At 49.2% G+C, this 14,978-nt stretch overlaps 1 protein-coding gene across 1 annotated transcript in view; it reads right to left on the bottom strand.

The window, feature by feature from the left end:
• Positions 1-14,978, bottom strand: part of COL20A1 (collagen type XX alpha 1 chain) — a 47,065-nt gene that overhangs the window by 31,739 nt on the left and 348 nt on the right. The window contains exons 2-11 of the mRNA XM_061441325.1: positions 11,913-11,997; positions 9,464-9,574; positions 7,179-7,322; positions 6,810-6,968; positions 6,213-6,413; positions 4,817-4,972; positions 4,024-4,143; positions 3,716-3,880; positions 1,969-2,133; positions 481-653 (exon numbers count right to left, since the gene is read on the bottom strand). Coding sequence (XP_061297309.1) covers positions 481-653; positions 1,969-2,133; positions 3,716-3,880; positions 4,024-4,143; positions 4,817-4,972; positions 6,213-6,413; positions 6,810-6,968; positions 7,179-7,322; positions 9,464-9,574; positions 11,913-11,985 — 1,467 coding nt within the window. The 5' untranslated portion in view covers positions 11,986-11,997. The remainder of the gene's footprint in view (positions 1-480; positions 654-1,968; positions 2,134-3,715; positions 3,881-4,023; positions 4,144-4,816; positions 4,973-6,212; positions 6,414-6,809; positions 6,969-7,178; positions 7,323-9,463; positions 9,575-11,912; positions 11,998-14,978) is intronic.

Raw genomic sequence — 14,978 nt, forward strand, 5'->3', positions numbered from 1 at the left:
TTGCCTTCTGTATTTTGTGTAAGCTAGCATCTCCCCAGAATAGACAGCTAAGAGGCAATAAGCATTGCTGTCCCCTAAGGCTGGGATCTGTGCAAACACCATTCACAAGACTCTAACAGTGCTCTCTGAATGGAAATCCATCAACAATCTGGATTTGCTTTTCTATGTCATTATCTATCACAGGTGAGCATCCTTGGACAGCTCTGTGCACCTGAGTCCTCTGGCCCAAAACAGATGTTTTAAGGAGGGGATAACACTTCATGAGATTAAAACCATCATTGTCATAGCTTGCATTATTTCTAGCAAGATATTTACCCCGTTTCCTCTTGTGTCTGGTCATCCTATGAGCTGACCACATTTTAGGTGGTGTCCCACCAGAACCACACCTCCAGCCTCATCTTTTTGTCTACTCAAGCCTAAATTCCCAGGCACCACCTGGATGATACTGCAGTCCTAGGTGTCCAAAGCAAGGTCTCTCACCTCTTGGGACATGCCACCCTTAGAGGGATAATACACAACCCGGTAGTTCTTTGGTGGTCTCGGAGGAGGACTCCACGTCAGGTGCATGCTCTTGGAGGTCACAGCTGATATTTTAAGGTCAGTTGGGCTCAGCTGGGGGCCTGAATTCACAGGGCTCTCTTTCACAGCGCTGCCTAGGAGTTAAAACCACAGTTACTTTCTTATGCCCAGACTTCCCATGCCAAATGTACTTTCCAGCTCATAAATATGACTGAGGGTTTCCAACCCGTGTTAGTGTCTCCTTCCCTGTAGAGCATAGGAACTGTTCCAAACACATATTTTACAACTGGGCATCCAGAGAACACAACTACTCCATAGAGAACAGGCTGTGCATTTGCTGGGTGCTGGGAATACTTTTCCAACACAAGTCTGCACGTTTGCCTGCATCCAAAAGATGACCTAGCGTTGACAAATCATGAAAATGGTCAAAATCAACAAGCACAAGTTAGTTTGGTTTCATTTTTTTGAGCAGCCCATTTTTGCTTTAGCCTAATCTGCGCTTTGAAAAATGTCTGATTATACCAAACAAGCACAAATTAATAAGGATGAATCAATTTGTTTAGGTGAATCTCCAGAGCATTAAAATAAAAGCACGCTTGAAAATTAGACTGTTCTCATTCTCCTAAGGCCAAGCTCAGAGCAGAGGGAAATGGAAACGTGTACACAACATTCCTCCTGAGGATCTAAGCTAACATCTGGAGCGGTTCTTCACTCTCTTGTTCATCATACAGGCTGCTTTCCAGCAAAGGAAAGAAATGGGCTGTCTGGGTTTAACTTGAAAATGCCTTGGAGATCCATCATTCAGAGTGTAGAGAAAATAAATGTGTCTAGATGTTTTAGCATCTCCTCTCCCTACCTCCACTTTTCCTCCATACACACTCCCTAACATATTCTCAAATTAGCTCTTTCGCTTTTCCTGCCTCCTCTTTGTTGGAAGAAACTCAGAAAAGGAGATGGTTACAACATATTTCTCACACCATATGATAACGGAAGAGGGAAAAGAAGTCTCCTCATTCCCAGAGTGGTAGTTATTAGGTGATTATATCCACCAAGAGTTATCCAGACCCCTGTTAGTAGGAATGGCTGTTGCTTGTATTGGCCCACAGGCCAAAAGCAGGCAACTAAGCCAAGAGCATCAGAATGGAAACATCTACCAAGTAGCATCTCTATGTGATGTGTTAGAGACAGGGGGGAGTCAGCAGTGGATTGAGAGTGCAAGAACTGCACCCATAGGGTCTTATAGCAGACAAGGATCACAGAAGAAACTCCAACACATTGATGTGGCAAGGACCACTGTCAGGCAGCAAGAGGGCTGAGCAAGGAGATCAGCACTGGAGGAGAAAAGTCGGATGGTGCAGCCCACGGAGGGAAAGGGTCAACCCTGATGGCGAGGGAGGTGGATGGAGAGCAGAAGGAAGCTCAGCCCTCACTGAGGAGGTTTCACTTCACCTGCGTTTTCCCTGTTGCTCTTCTCTCTGATCCTGGTGCACAGGACCCGGGTGAGTTTGCCAACCAGCGAGCTCAGCAGCGGGAAGTCCAGCACGTTGTACACGGTGAGCTCCAGCGGCTCCGACGCCACTTGTCTCAGCTCTGCCTCGTCCGCGTTCTTCACCCCTGCAACCAGAGCAGAGCATGAGAACACTGCCCTGAGAGGAGCAGCCCTGCATCTGTGTGGCTTGTTCAGCGGCAGGATGGGTCCATTGCCATCCTGCTCTCCAAGCAGAGCCTCTCCATCATTCCACCTGGGTGTCTGAGAACAGTCTTGGCCTTTCCTGCAGCCACCGCCTCAGTTCAGCCTGGGTTGGGCTCTCAGTTCTGTGCACACAGAAGATCTTGTGTGGCCTGGAGACAGACCAGTGAACCCTTCTGGTTTTTTGCCTCCTCATCGCTTGCCAGCTTTGCTAGCAGGAAGGGAGGTGTTTGTCACCCTAAGAGGCATGTGGCATAAATAGGGGAAGGAATGGATGAATGAACAACTTTGTGTGGACGAGATGCCAGCACTCCCCCCAGAGCCTGTTGTTCCTCAGAACATCACACTGCGTTTTGAGAGAGTCAGGGGTAAGCAAAAAACAATCTGTTTAGCAGGACTTCACCATCACAGAGCATCTCCATCCTCATCCTTCTGCTCCTCACCCTCATTAACCCTCTGCAGACCAAACTCCACAGCATACAACTTATTTTGCTTCCCAATGCTAGGCTCAAGGCTGCCCTAACATTGCCAGATGAGCATCCCGCCTGGTTTAAGAAGCCCAAGACCATTATCTTACCAGCTTTGCTTGCCTCCATCCCATTGCTACAGAACCCTATGCAATAAACCCTTGGCTTGTGTGTTTTCAACATAAATTTGCACTTAAAGCTTTGGGGATTGTAATTTTAGGAGAGTTTTCTATGTAACTCTATTGCTCATGTATTTGTCCCTAGCAGACTCCTGTACTCATCAAGGACAGAGCTGCTCAAGGCCATCTTACTTCTAATTATTGCCACTGGATAGTGAAGAGCAGACAATGCTATTCAGAGAAATGGCAAGTTGTGAGAAGCAGTAATTGCAAAGGAGGTCTCCTGCTGTCCCAAATACAATGTTCTCTTGCCTAATTCCATAGCTGAAATTTAGCTGCTCTCATGGCACGGGTCTCTGAGGCTCACAAATGTCTTTAGATGAGAGGTGTGGAATCTCTCCTGTGAATTATGGTTTTTTCTAAGCAAACAAAATACCCTTTGAAGACACTACCTGTGCTGAATAAATGAGTTCATTATCAGCTTAGTTACACTGTAATAAAGTCCTACTCTCTGTCTTAGTTTTACTGCCTGAGGATGCTTCTATCAAAGATGAGGAAACATAAACTTCAATTTAAAGAAGATCAAAGGTATCATCCTATCACAGAACCACAGATGGGTTTGGGTGGGAAGAGACCTTAAAGCTCCTCCAGCTCCAACCCCTGCCACGGGCAGGGACCCCTTCCACTGGAGCAGCTTGCTCCAAGCCCCTGTGTCCAACCTGGCCTTGAACACTGCCAGGGATGGGGCAGCCACAGCTTCTCTGGGCACCCTGTGCCAGCGCCTCAGCCCCCTCACAGGGAAGAGCTTCTGCCTAAGAGCTCATCTCAGTCTCCCCTCTGGCAGGTTAAAGCCATTCCCTTTTTCCTATCACAAAGTAGATTGACTTTGTCCTATAGCTTATAGGCGGCTGTGATCTTACCAATGGCAAATATCTCTATGCCCAGGTTTTTCAAGGTCTGAGCAGCCAGGTTAGCATCATCCTGGGATTTTCCATCAGTCAAGAGTATCACCAACTTCTCAGCCTCCAGCCGGGCACCAGCATCTGGTTTCAGATTCTGCTCCAGGACGTGGGTCAGTGCCAGACCTGGAGAGGAGCAGAGATGGATGGTTATCCTTTTCTCTGCCCGCAATGGCCTCGGTCCCCATGGAGAACATCATCCCGTGGAAACAGCTTTCCCCACTGTAGCCACATGCAGCATTTAGCAGAGACCTGCGAGATGGAGTTACCTGTAAAGGTGTTGCCTCCTTTGTACCGCAAACTCCTCACAGCATCCAGAACCTGGTCCCTTGTAGAGTAAGTGCTCAGATCCCACTCTGTGCGGGGATCACTGCTGTACTGGGACAGCCCTGCGAAAGGCAAGAGCCGTCAGCTCACACAAGCCAAGGTAGGCTGCAAGAGGAGACCCACCTGGGGGATGTGGTGTTAGGGTTGCCATGAGAAGATGTCACAAATAAAGAAAGGGAGTGGGGATGAGCAGATCTGGTTTCTATCCCCACTTCTCTGCATGGTCCTTGTCATGCAGGCAGTTGGGTGGTGCATCAGACTGGGTACAGTGGTACTTGCCTATGTAGTAATGCTCTGAAATACTTTATAAGGTCTAAGGTCTTAATGTTAGGTGGGGTCAAACTAGTCAGCTGCAAGGAGTGGGAAGAAACTCAGAACTGGAAGCATCACTGTTCTTGGCTGAACACAAAGCATCTCCAGCACAGCATTGCCACTGCATCTGTCTATGCAGAGCTGTGAAGGCTGAGCACCTCCACAAAGGTAGGCAGCAAACCCCAAATGTAGCTCAGCATCAACACCCAGCTTGGTGCTGCCCAGATGTAGCTCTGTTCACTGTGCAGCTATTGCTAACAGCCACTAGAGGCCAGAGCTTGCTACCAGATGATGCTCTCAGGAGCAACAAGCAGGACCCCAACCTACAGGAATAAAAGCTCCTCAGAGAAGCACATAACCACAGGAACAGAGACCCCTTCAAACACGGACTTCCCAAGGTCAGGAAACAGGAAAGTCTCCTACCTACTCTTATCTTGTCTTGGCCAATAGTGAATGGGGAAATCAGATTGCTCAGAAACTCCTTAATGAGCTTGAAATTGTTGCGCCCGATGCTCCAGGATCCATCCACAAGCAGGACAATATCAGTCATGGCAGATGTGTCACAGTGAAACTGGGAACCTGGGAGGGGAGAAGGCTTGATGTTGAGAGAAGCAGTCGTAAAGGAGGAGAACCAGCTTCAGTTTTAAGACAAAAAGCAAATCTGCAGTGTAAGGCCCCGTCTGGGTGGTGGATTGGACCAGCTGCCACCCTGAGGCATCCCAGCATCTTGGGAAAACCACATGGCAAAGGGTAACCCATCTCAGTACCAAGAACTGGAAGGATGTGCAGCTGCATTCCTGCCAAGAACGGGTTAAAGCTGTCAGGAAGTGTGTGCCTAACCCAAGCACTACTCTGTGCTCGCTGTCAGCTCCATTACATCTCAGCCCCAGCCCAGTGCTTCCCTTTTATGTAGCCTAAGTCTCCAGGAATTGCAGGTGATTGCTTCATTCCATTCCATCACAACATCCCCCCGTGGGCTATAATTATTCTGTGGCTTTATATTAAATCCAATCTCTCTGTAAAAACCTGCTGGCATCACAGATACTCAAGCCCTGTTTTCTCCCCACCCCAGCCCTGCAGCTTAGCAAGGGATAAGACAGGACATGTCACTGGTCAAATGCATCTTCCTTGAGTATTTTTCAGATGGGGGATTTCCATCTTTGGGGAAGAGAAATGGATGATCCCATGTATTCAGTGGGCTCCAGAAAGGTCACTCTCCTGTCTTTTTTTCACAGCCATGGGTTCCTATTGGTGTTAAGAGGACAAATAAGGATGCTCTGGCTAGTCCCATTCCCACTGCTTCAACAGTGCTCTGAGCCATCTGCCTTGTTATAGTTTCAGCTGATGAATGTGAAGGATCATGATGGATCAGTTATCCAGTTATCAGTTGAAGAACAAGTCCAGAAGGAGGAACAGGTTGGGTAATGATTTTCCCCTTCCCTTCTGAAGGCTTGGAAAGGTCAATGGCTGGAGGGGGTCTGTTGATGTATATGGACTCTTATGTGGATCTGTCAGAAGCAGGGGGAGGTGGCAACAGGAAGGGAGAGAATGGTGGCAGACCAATAAGTTAAATCATCTGGAAGGACTTTTTGGCCTAGCTCCAGTTTGCCTTAAAGTCTGTGATGTTCTACAGAGCTCCAGACTTCTCCAGTGACTCCTGACAGCTCCCCAAGGCATGACCTGGTAACTGAAAGCACCACCAGCAGCACTGTACTACTAAAAATCCTGGTGCTAGAGAGGGGTGGAAAGCTGGCATTCAGTGAACACGAAGGATAACAGTAGGGAAGAAGGAGCAAGACACGTTTGAAACCCCTCTCACCTCTCCTCAATGAATCCTTTGTGGGTTTTTCTCTCCCCAGCGATTCCCGCTCCGGGCTCGCAGGAGTGCGCTGGGATGACTTTGTGGGGATTGGTGTTGCTCCTGTCGCACTGGCCTCCACACTGGGCTGGTTTCTTGGTGCTTCTCCCAAGCCCTTTGGCTGAATCCCCTTCTGCCTTTTCTTCTCAGCTCTGTCCTTTGCTGTGCTCCAAAGAGAAACATCCCACTGTCCCTCGTGCGTTATCCCCATGCAACCTGCTCCCCTCATCGGCTGGTTTAAGCCCCATTTGACAAAGGTGTAGGGGGTTCAGAGAGGATAAAGTCCTACAGACTTAATGCAAATAAATAGCTAGATAAAGGAGATCATCTTTGTTGATGCCTCTTAGAGGGCTGTACGTGAGTTAATACTAATATTAGAGTTAACATACACAGAGTAATAACATACACATAAAGTTAATAATAATATTAGTAGTGGATCACATCAAAAGTTTGTCCTTGCCATTATCCTTGATGATTAAAAATAATCCATGTTTATAAAGTAAAACAGGGGAAAACACACCGTGGCACCTAAAGCAAGTGTACTGTCAGTGCACCCACCTGGCTGTGCCAAGACTGTGGTCAGGGCTGGTGGGGTGGCCTCTGCCACCCCACTGTGCTCAGCTGCTGGGTTCCCCAAAGAGGTGAGGTTCTTTCCTGAGGCAGCTCCTGAGTTCCTTCTGTTATTTCTAGACTGGGAGGCGTTTTTGAGCTCCTCTACTGTAGGAAGACCAAAACCAGGGAGAGAATCAATACAGACTGGTCTGCTTCACAGCCCATTCCTCATCCCTTGCGTCTTCACCATCCCTCCCTTTCCAACCTTCCAACCAAAGCATTAACAGGCTCTGATTGCTGCACAGTCTACTCTGCACATGACACCAAGGGCCTCAGGAGCTCTCTGAATGGTAACTTGCAGCCCATTCTACTTACTCACAAATTTCCTCTTGGCAAACAGGGCTTCCTGGGAGCCATTGAGCACGTAGACCTGCAGTGTGTACTCCTTGGTAGGGCTCAGCCCCCCCACTGTGGCTTTGGGAGTCTTGGTTTTCAGCATGACTTCTTGCTCCGAGTCCCCTGGGGTGGGATGGAGGCACAGTTCAGAGCTTGTTAGTGCTTAAATTTAAGCTGACAGTAGTGAAAACGCTGCTGAAATGCAGGGAATGTCTGCCCAGGAACCTCAGTCTGCTCCCATTTGTTTTAATTTTGTGGAGCTCTGTTTTTTCCCAATCCAGAATTGGGAATATTGAGGAATTTTATTAAATCCATACTACATGGCCAAAGTGGAAAAAACAGCTCCCACCCAGCATTTGTTAGATTCTCACAGCATTGCTGAGTGAAAAAACAGGTCTTCAAAGGGTTAACACTGGGCACATGGTAGTATATATTGCTTATGAAAACATCCAACCAAGTGATGCATCCAAAGGAGCGTGACCAGCGGGTCAAAGGAGGTGATCCTGCCCCTCTACCCTGCTCTTGTGAGACCTCACCGCCAGCATTGTGTGCAGTTCTGGTGTCCTCAACATAAAAAGGACATGGAACTGTTGGAACAAGTCCAGAGGAGGCCCCGAGGATGATCAGGGACTGGAGCACCTCCTGTATGGAGACAGGCTGAGGAAGTTGGGGCTGTTCAGCCTGGAGAAGAGAAGGCTGCGTGGAGACCTCAGAGCAGCCTTCCAGTATCTGAAGGGGGCCTATAGGGATGCTGGGGAGGGACTCTTCATTAGGAACTGTAGTGACAGGACAAGGGGTAACGGGTTCAAACTGAAACAGGGGAAGTTTAGATTGGATCTAAGGAGGAAATTCTCTCCTGTGAGGGTGGTGAGGCACTGGAATGGGTTGCCCAGGGAGGTTGTGAATGCTCCATCCCTGGCAGTGTTCAAGGCCAGGTTGGACAAAGCCTTGGGTGAGATGGTTCAGTGTGAAGTGTCCCTGCCTATGGCAGGGGGGTTGGAACTGGATGATCTTAAGGTCCTTTCCAACCCAAACTGTTCTATGATTCTATGATGTGCCTGAGATCATATGTGACAGTGAGAAAGTGGTTTGGTGCCTCCAGAGGTCATCACCAGCAGCTGGGATTCATCCTCCTTATCCCAGCCACTCTCCCTGTGCTGTCCCTGCAAAACCCAGTGCTGGGACCTGTCCTGGGTCTGTGATGCCTTGACCAGGCAAAACTGGGGGCATTTCTGTGTTAGCAATGAACAAATGGAGTGCGGCAGCCCTGCAAAGCAGAAGCCAGCTACACAAAACCAATGGGGAGATTCAAACCCCTCTGATTAGGGAATATCTACAGAGACGGATGTGTTTCTGACCTGTCATCCCTGTGCTCATGCCTAGGGCTGGAGATGGAGCTCCCCAGCCGGATAAGAGGGAAAGCCTCAGGCATGTGCTCCAAGTGGGGATTCCCTGCATTCCCGGGATGCTCATTGCTCTCTGAGGCTCAGGGAAGAGCAGGGAAAGAATGAGAAACCTCCTGCTCCAGCCTGGAAACAGGTGGGGGCTGAGCTAAAAGCGGGTGGATGATCACAGGAGCTCTGCCGCACGCTCTCCTGCCTGGCAGCTCCTTCTCCAGCTGCTGGAAGGGCGGCAGTGATTGGAAACCGAATGCCAGCCAAGACTGAGGTTGCCTCCAACCACACTGCTCCTTGCCAAGGCACGTCGTGCCCTTCCATCACCATCGGGTTCAGTGTTCAAAGTCAGGGAGAGCTGGAGTTTGTCCAGGATAGGGAGTTAGGGTGAACCCCACACACATGGATCAAGGACTTCCCTTCCCCTGTCCCTGTAGGTAGGGGGATGGCTGAGAGGTCTCGTAGAACCAGGCACTGAGCCTTCCAACATCCTTCTTCTCACACAGTCCCAAAAGCAACACTTTCTGACTAAGCCTTTCCCTTGGGATGAAGAGAGCTGAATTTCATCTCTGTCTTGTGAATGAATGACAGAGGGGCTGTGCCTGTGGCATTCTGGACTGCTGTCGTGGTGGCCAGAAAGGCTTTGTGTCTGTACTGCCTGCATAGCCCAGTGGAAAGTTTTGATGTAGGTGATCAACGCTTGAAACCAGACCAACCAGTGAATAATTCCCACTGCCTTATCTCTATAACCTCAAGGTCCAAGTAATGCTCTTACTTAAGTCCTGTTGTCCACCAGTTAAAGGTGGAGCTCAGACCCCCTCTCATACACAAATCTCCACTGGGTCTGATGTCCAATGCATTAGCACATACCTGCCATGGGCTTTACCCGAACCTTGTAGCCACTGATGTTCCCTTCAGTCTCTTTCCATTTCATCTGGAGCCTGTCTTCTGAAAGGACAGTGAGTTTCAGCCGGCCTGACCCTGGGGAGGAGGAGAAGTGTCTGTGCTGTTATTACGGATGCAGTTCCTCCCTCTGGATATGCACCCAGATGCCATCTCCTCTATGGAACCCTTCACCATCCCATGCAAGTCGGTCCTGCAGCTCCCCTGCAGCTCTGCCATGAACCTACAGTGAACAATGGCAAATCGGCAGCCTCCACCCTGTGTGAAGAGGAAATGGGACCTCACCCTGGAAATGGGACCACTGCAAAGAGGGAAAGCAGCCTAGCGCAGAGGTGAGGGCTTCCTCTGCACCCCTCACATCTTGAAAGTCTCTCCTGAGAGCCTTCATTCAGAATAGTTTGCTTCAGCAGATGTGTTTAGTGTGAGCATCTGAAGTGGGAGGGCAGGAATAGATACAAGGGCTCAGGGAGGCTCTTCACTAGGTTTGGGCTGATGAGAATACAGGAATTCCCCAGGACGACAGATCACATAATTCTGCATAAGGATCAGTCCAGAGGCAGCCCCAAGGACCTGCTGGGGGTTAGAAAGGAAGAAGTAAGAAAGAAAACGTGATAGAGTGTAAATAACAGTTCCTAGCAGGCCCATAACTCACAGGCACCAGCATGGACCAGTTTGCTGCAGGGAGCAGTAAACTAAATGACAAATCCTATGGGAAAAAATGCTATCAGACAAGGAGGCAAAAAGAAGAAAGAGCACATTCCCTTCTCATCTCCAGACTTCACAGACAGCTATCGAACCCAGCTGATGTCTGAACTCATGTGTCACGCTCTGAAGCAATGATTCCTTGGTAAAATGCAGCTGTGCTCTTGTACCACTGTCACCACATGAAACTTCTCCACTTGACTGGGTAGAGAATGGCAACTCAGCACCTTTGCCTCCGCGCCTTCCTGACACAGCACCTTTCCAGCGGGCTGCCCCGATTTGCAATGAGCGAGCACATCCTTTGCCTGCAATGATAAACATCCGCACTCAAATGCCCCCCTCATCTGTAGTTGTTACCAATCTCTTTACCATTACTGATAAGAAAACAGCTTAGGGTGACCCAGGGTGCCCAGCTTGGTGCTGGCAAAGTGTTGCTCCTCAAGTCCCTAATCTGGCCTTGCATCGTGACCGTACATCTCCTGACATCTTCGCCATGAAGTCACAGGGAAGCAGTGGGCGCTGGAAGTGAGGGCTGCTTGTCTCAGCCCAACATCTGTGCCTTAACCTTTCCTTGCAGAGACTTCCTGCGGGCTGCCCTACAAGCAGATAACTATTTTGGGAGAACAAAGCTCAGATTCACATCTCATCCCAGGCAAATCTGAAGGGGAAGGAAGAAAACATTGGGAAGAGGGGTGAGGGGCAAAAACAAATCCCAGAATCATGCCAAAGAGCAATGGTAAAAGATCATGGAACAATGAAGGGAATTCATGGTCAGATTAAACATGGAGCTGTCTTCTTTTGGCCAAGTGTGGTCCAGCTCCTTGGCCATCACTCTAGGAGCTTAGAAGCTAAAAAGGCAAAAATGTCCCCAGACAGCTCAGAAAGGACAGCATCCTCTAAAGCACCATTATATGCTGGATGCAAATGAATCCCAGTGCCATGAAAGCTCCACTGTTTCCCTGCCCTGTGTTGGATGTGTGCTATTTGATGCTGTAACCTTGCTCTTTGGTCCACAGGGAGTTAAGCCCAGTTTTAACTGTGGCAGCTGGTGTGGAAGATGCACAGCATGGAGCCACATCTATCCAAGCTCTGAAGTGCCATCACCTCTCCAGAAAGGTTCAAACACAATACGAAAGTGGTCCTTCAACATCTTAGCTATAGGTATTTTCTGGCCATTCACGGTGCTTTTGGAGTGCTATATGCTACAGGAGGAATGTGCCTCGTGTGCTTTCTTGTCCAGATGTGACACCATGTATCATCATATACATCCAAAGCAATAGTTTCAGAGAGCAGGACATGATGTGGTGAGTAACAGCAGCAACACCCTTTTTATTCCTATTTCTCAAGTTCCATATCACATAAGCACCCTTCACTGCTTATACAGGCTGAAATGCACCCCTGGTGTGAGGGAGCGGCAAGCTGAACTGCTGTCAATGATGAGGATGGGCTTTACAGGGTGGGGAGGGATCAAGATAGTCTCCTCAAATGGCCCCCCTGATCTCCCATTGCTCTCTCTGTGGAGGAACAAGCTGTTTGGAGCTTCACCAACAGACACCAGCGCACAGCATCCCCTTGAAATCCCGTGTGTGATTGGGAGCGTCCCTCAAGCGCGGTGCCAGTGCCAACGGGAAGGGCTTGAGCCAGGGCTGGGCTAACCCTGGTGACAGCCAAACCGTAGGGAACTGCCCGGAGAGAGGAGAGACAGGCTCCTTACCTTGTCCCGCATGACCCCAGACACGGCTCACCACAGGCAGGCAGGCAAGAAAGAAACAAGTGTGAATCAGCATGGTGCCCAGGACCTACGAGAGGGCAAACGTCAGGAGGGACAAGCAGAAGTTACACTTCACTAGGTCTAAACAGCGTTTGCAGTCCTCACTTAAGAGATCTACAGCTCTACCCATCACTGACAGCACTGGAAGGGTGGATGGAGAAGCACACATGAATCCCCTGCAACCCCTATATATTATTTTATATTCCTGCTCTCTCCAATACAGCCTTGGACCACTAAGTACTAAACTGTGATTATAAACCTGAGAGAGAACAGTCTTTGGATGTCTTTTGATTCCTCTCAGCCTGCTTGGTCCTGGAGATGGACACAATGGGTGCTGGGTTCTGCTCTGATGATGGAGAGAAGTAACATTGGCCAAATCACTAGACAGACATAGATTTCAGACCAATTCTAGTTTAAATCATAAGAAGCAATTCTGATTGTCGTTACCAAAATCAATGCAGGTATGCAAACACACAGCACCCTTCTCACATCCCTGCAAGGCACACACTGATTATAAGGGGGAAAACATGTAGAGGAGCACTCTTTGGTGCTGTGCCACAGATCTAATGACCTTGCAGGCACTGTGATAAAGCAATCACGCAGCAGGAGGGATAACACAGACGGAGCAGAGTTTATGTGTCAACAGTTTAGAAACAAGGGGGTTATTTCTGATTTCACAGTGGGTTTCCTGAGCAGTTACATTCAGGACCTGTTGGGATGCTTTGGTTTTAACCTGTTCACCTGCACAGACTGGAAACAGATGTGGTTATGGACTTAATGATGGCAGAGGATCCGTTTGACTTTGAAGTAACCTCTGCAGCATCGATAAAGCTGGCAGCTAAGGATACCCAGCCTACGGACCTCACGGCCCTTCCGTTCCCTTTGCTGGCCTAGATTTCAGTTTGGGTCAGGGTAAAACCACCCCATTGGAAACAGTGCCCCCCCCCCCTTGTCACAATCTCAACACACCAGGTTTAAAGCATGCTGCTGGCCTTTCACAACGCATCATTGGCATCTGTCACTTTTGTGCTGCACGTTTCAGCCTCATTGCTTTTGGCAGAACCAGACCATACACCAGCTCCCTCCATCACCATCTGCAGCGACATTTCACTTCCATTCACTTTGATGGACAGGTATTTAGAGGCTTCTGGCAAATGCCTATTCCCCTTCAAACACGTCAGCTTTTTAGCTATTGCAAGGAAAACTAAATACGCACATGAGTGACCCAGCCGTGATCTCCTGGGGTTTAAATCAGCCCTGAATTGCTGTAAGAATGAATGGAAAATGCACAGGTTGTAACAGGGAGGTGGTAAGCACCCCGCTCAGTCTGTGCTAGTCTTCTTGATAGAAGATCAGGTTATACACAACAACTGCAGTGTAACTGAAGCCCTTAGCCATGGGAAACACTTGCTGTTCTTCCCCAGTTAATAAATGAAGTCATTGCTTATAATAAACAGCAAACCTGTTACAGGTGGGTTCAGGAATGGGACTGAGAGCAAAGCCTGCCCTGGCTGCAGAGGGACATGTGCCAAATGACAGCAAGAAGCCTGTGTTTTTGGAGAACTCCAAAGTTCATTCATTCCATTCCGCAATGCCAAGAACCGCTCCTGATATCCCCGCAACTTCCCCATGGCTCTGCAGGTTAATGGGGTGCCAAGCTCTGGCAAAAGCACTGGATTGTGCATGAGCCTTTCATGTTAATCAGGGCTGCGTGGATCTGAAGTCCAGTGAAATAAACACGTGGGCTTCTCCAGCCTGCACTACACCTGATTCAGCCAGGAGCTTCCACCCTGATGTGTCTATGAGGAGGAGTTCAGTATGAACCCGGATTGCATCCAGTAATTGCCCAAGGTGTGGACCTCTACTGTGACTAAAGCAAGGAGCAGGGACTTATCTCTTCTTCCCATCTCAAAGGCAAACCCGTTGCTGTTTTGCCTTTTCTCCAACTTCCCTTTTCCTACCCAAAAAGTGGGAATTACAGATGCACCTCTATGAAAAGGTGCAAGATACACGGCTGGAGGAGCTCTCTCATCCTGGCCCTGCAGACCTTCCCCTCCACAGGTTACCTTTGGGAGACCCAAGCCCTAACTCTGGGTCTCTGTGGTCCTTTCCCATCTATCTCTACCCTCACCAGTGCCACCATCCAGCCAGGCTGGGCTGTGGAACATGGAACCAAGGTGACCACAGTGGTACCAATGGGCCCACTGAGGACCCTCTCCCATTACTCCCCTAGGAAAGGAATTTGGAGATAGCAACACATGGAGCATGTGGTAATTCCATGAGCTGGAAAACTGGGGGGGGGGGGGGAAACACGGGATGGGACACATCACTTCCCACTTTGCCCCAGCTGTGTGTTAAAGGGGGATTCGGAGGTTAAAGCGGTCAGAGATCCCCTTGTTTGCACAGGGGATCTTTAAAAGTAGTCATTTTAATTAAAGAAAACAGAAAACCATGCAAAAAAAAAATAAAATCCCTTGTTTAAACCAGCACAATTCAAGTAGGGATTTGGGGGCACTGGGAATGATTCCCACCCTCCACAGCCACAGTCTGGGGACATCTCCTCACCCCAGAGGCCATCCCCATCTCCGCACAGAACTTAGGCACAAGTTTCACTTCCAGGCTGAGCCTTTTCAGCTCCCCACAGCCCAAGCAGCAACATTAGCGTGATGCAGACCCACACCACACCTCCAGGTGGGAAACCCACCCCAGACAACGGCCATAGCTACGAACCCTTCCAGGTACCATCCTCTCGGGCAGCGATATCCCACAGGTTTTATACCATTGACCACAAAATAGAAGAGAAAAACCCCAAACAAACTAAGGAGCAAAGTGCATTTCCCGCAGAAATCACCCCAAAAGCATTGCTAAAGCAGCCCTGGCAATATTTAGACCCGACCTGCAGCGAAGATGAGCCTTGAGGCTACTTCACCATAAGAACCCTGCCACCCCATGCAGCATCGCCTGCGCCGCCCCAAGCTCCAACTTCCCAACCCCTGCTCTGGCGATGCC

This window comes from Pezoporus flaviventris, unplaced genomic scaffold, assembly GCF_033815535.1.
Source record: "Pezoporus flaviventris isolate CSIRO_AGI_PZ_B2104156 unplaced genomic scaffold, CSIRO_AGI_Pfla_v1 ptg000213l, whole genome shotgun sequence".
NCBI classification, from domain to species: Eukaryota; Metazoa; Chordata; class Aves; order Psittaciformes; family Psittacidae; genus Pezoporus; species Pezoporus flaviventris.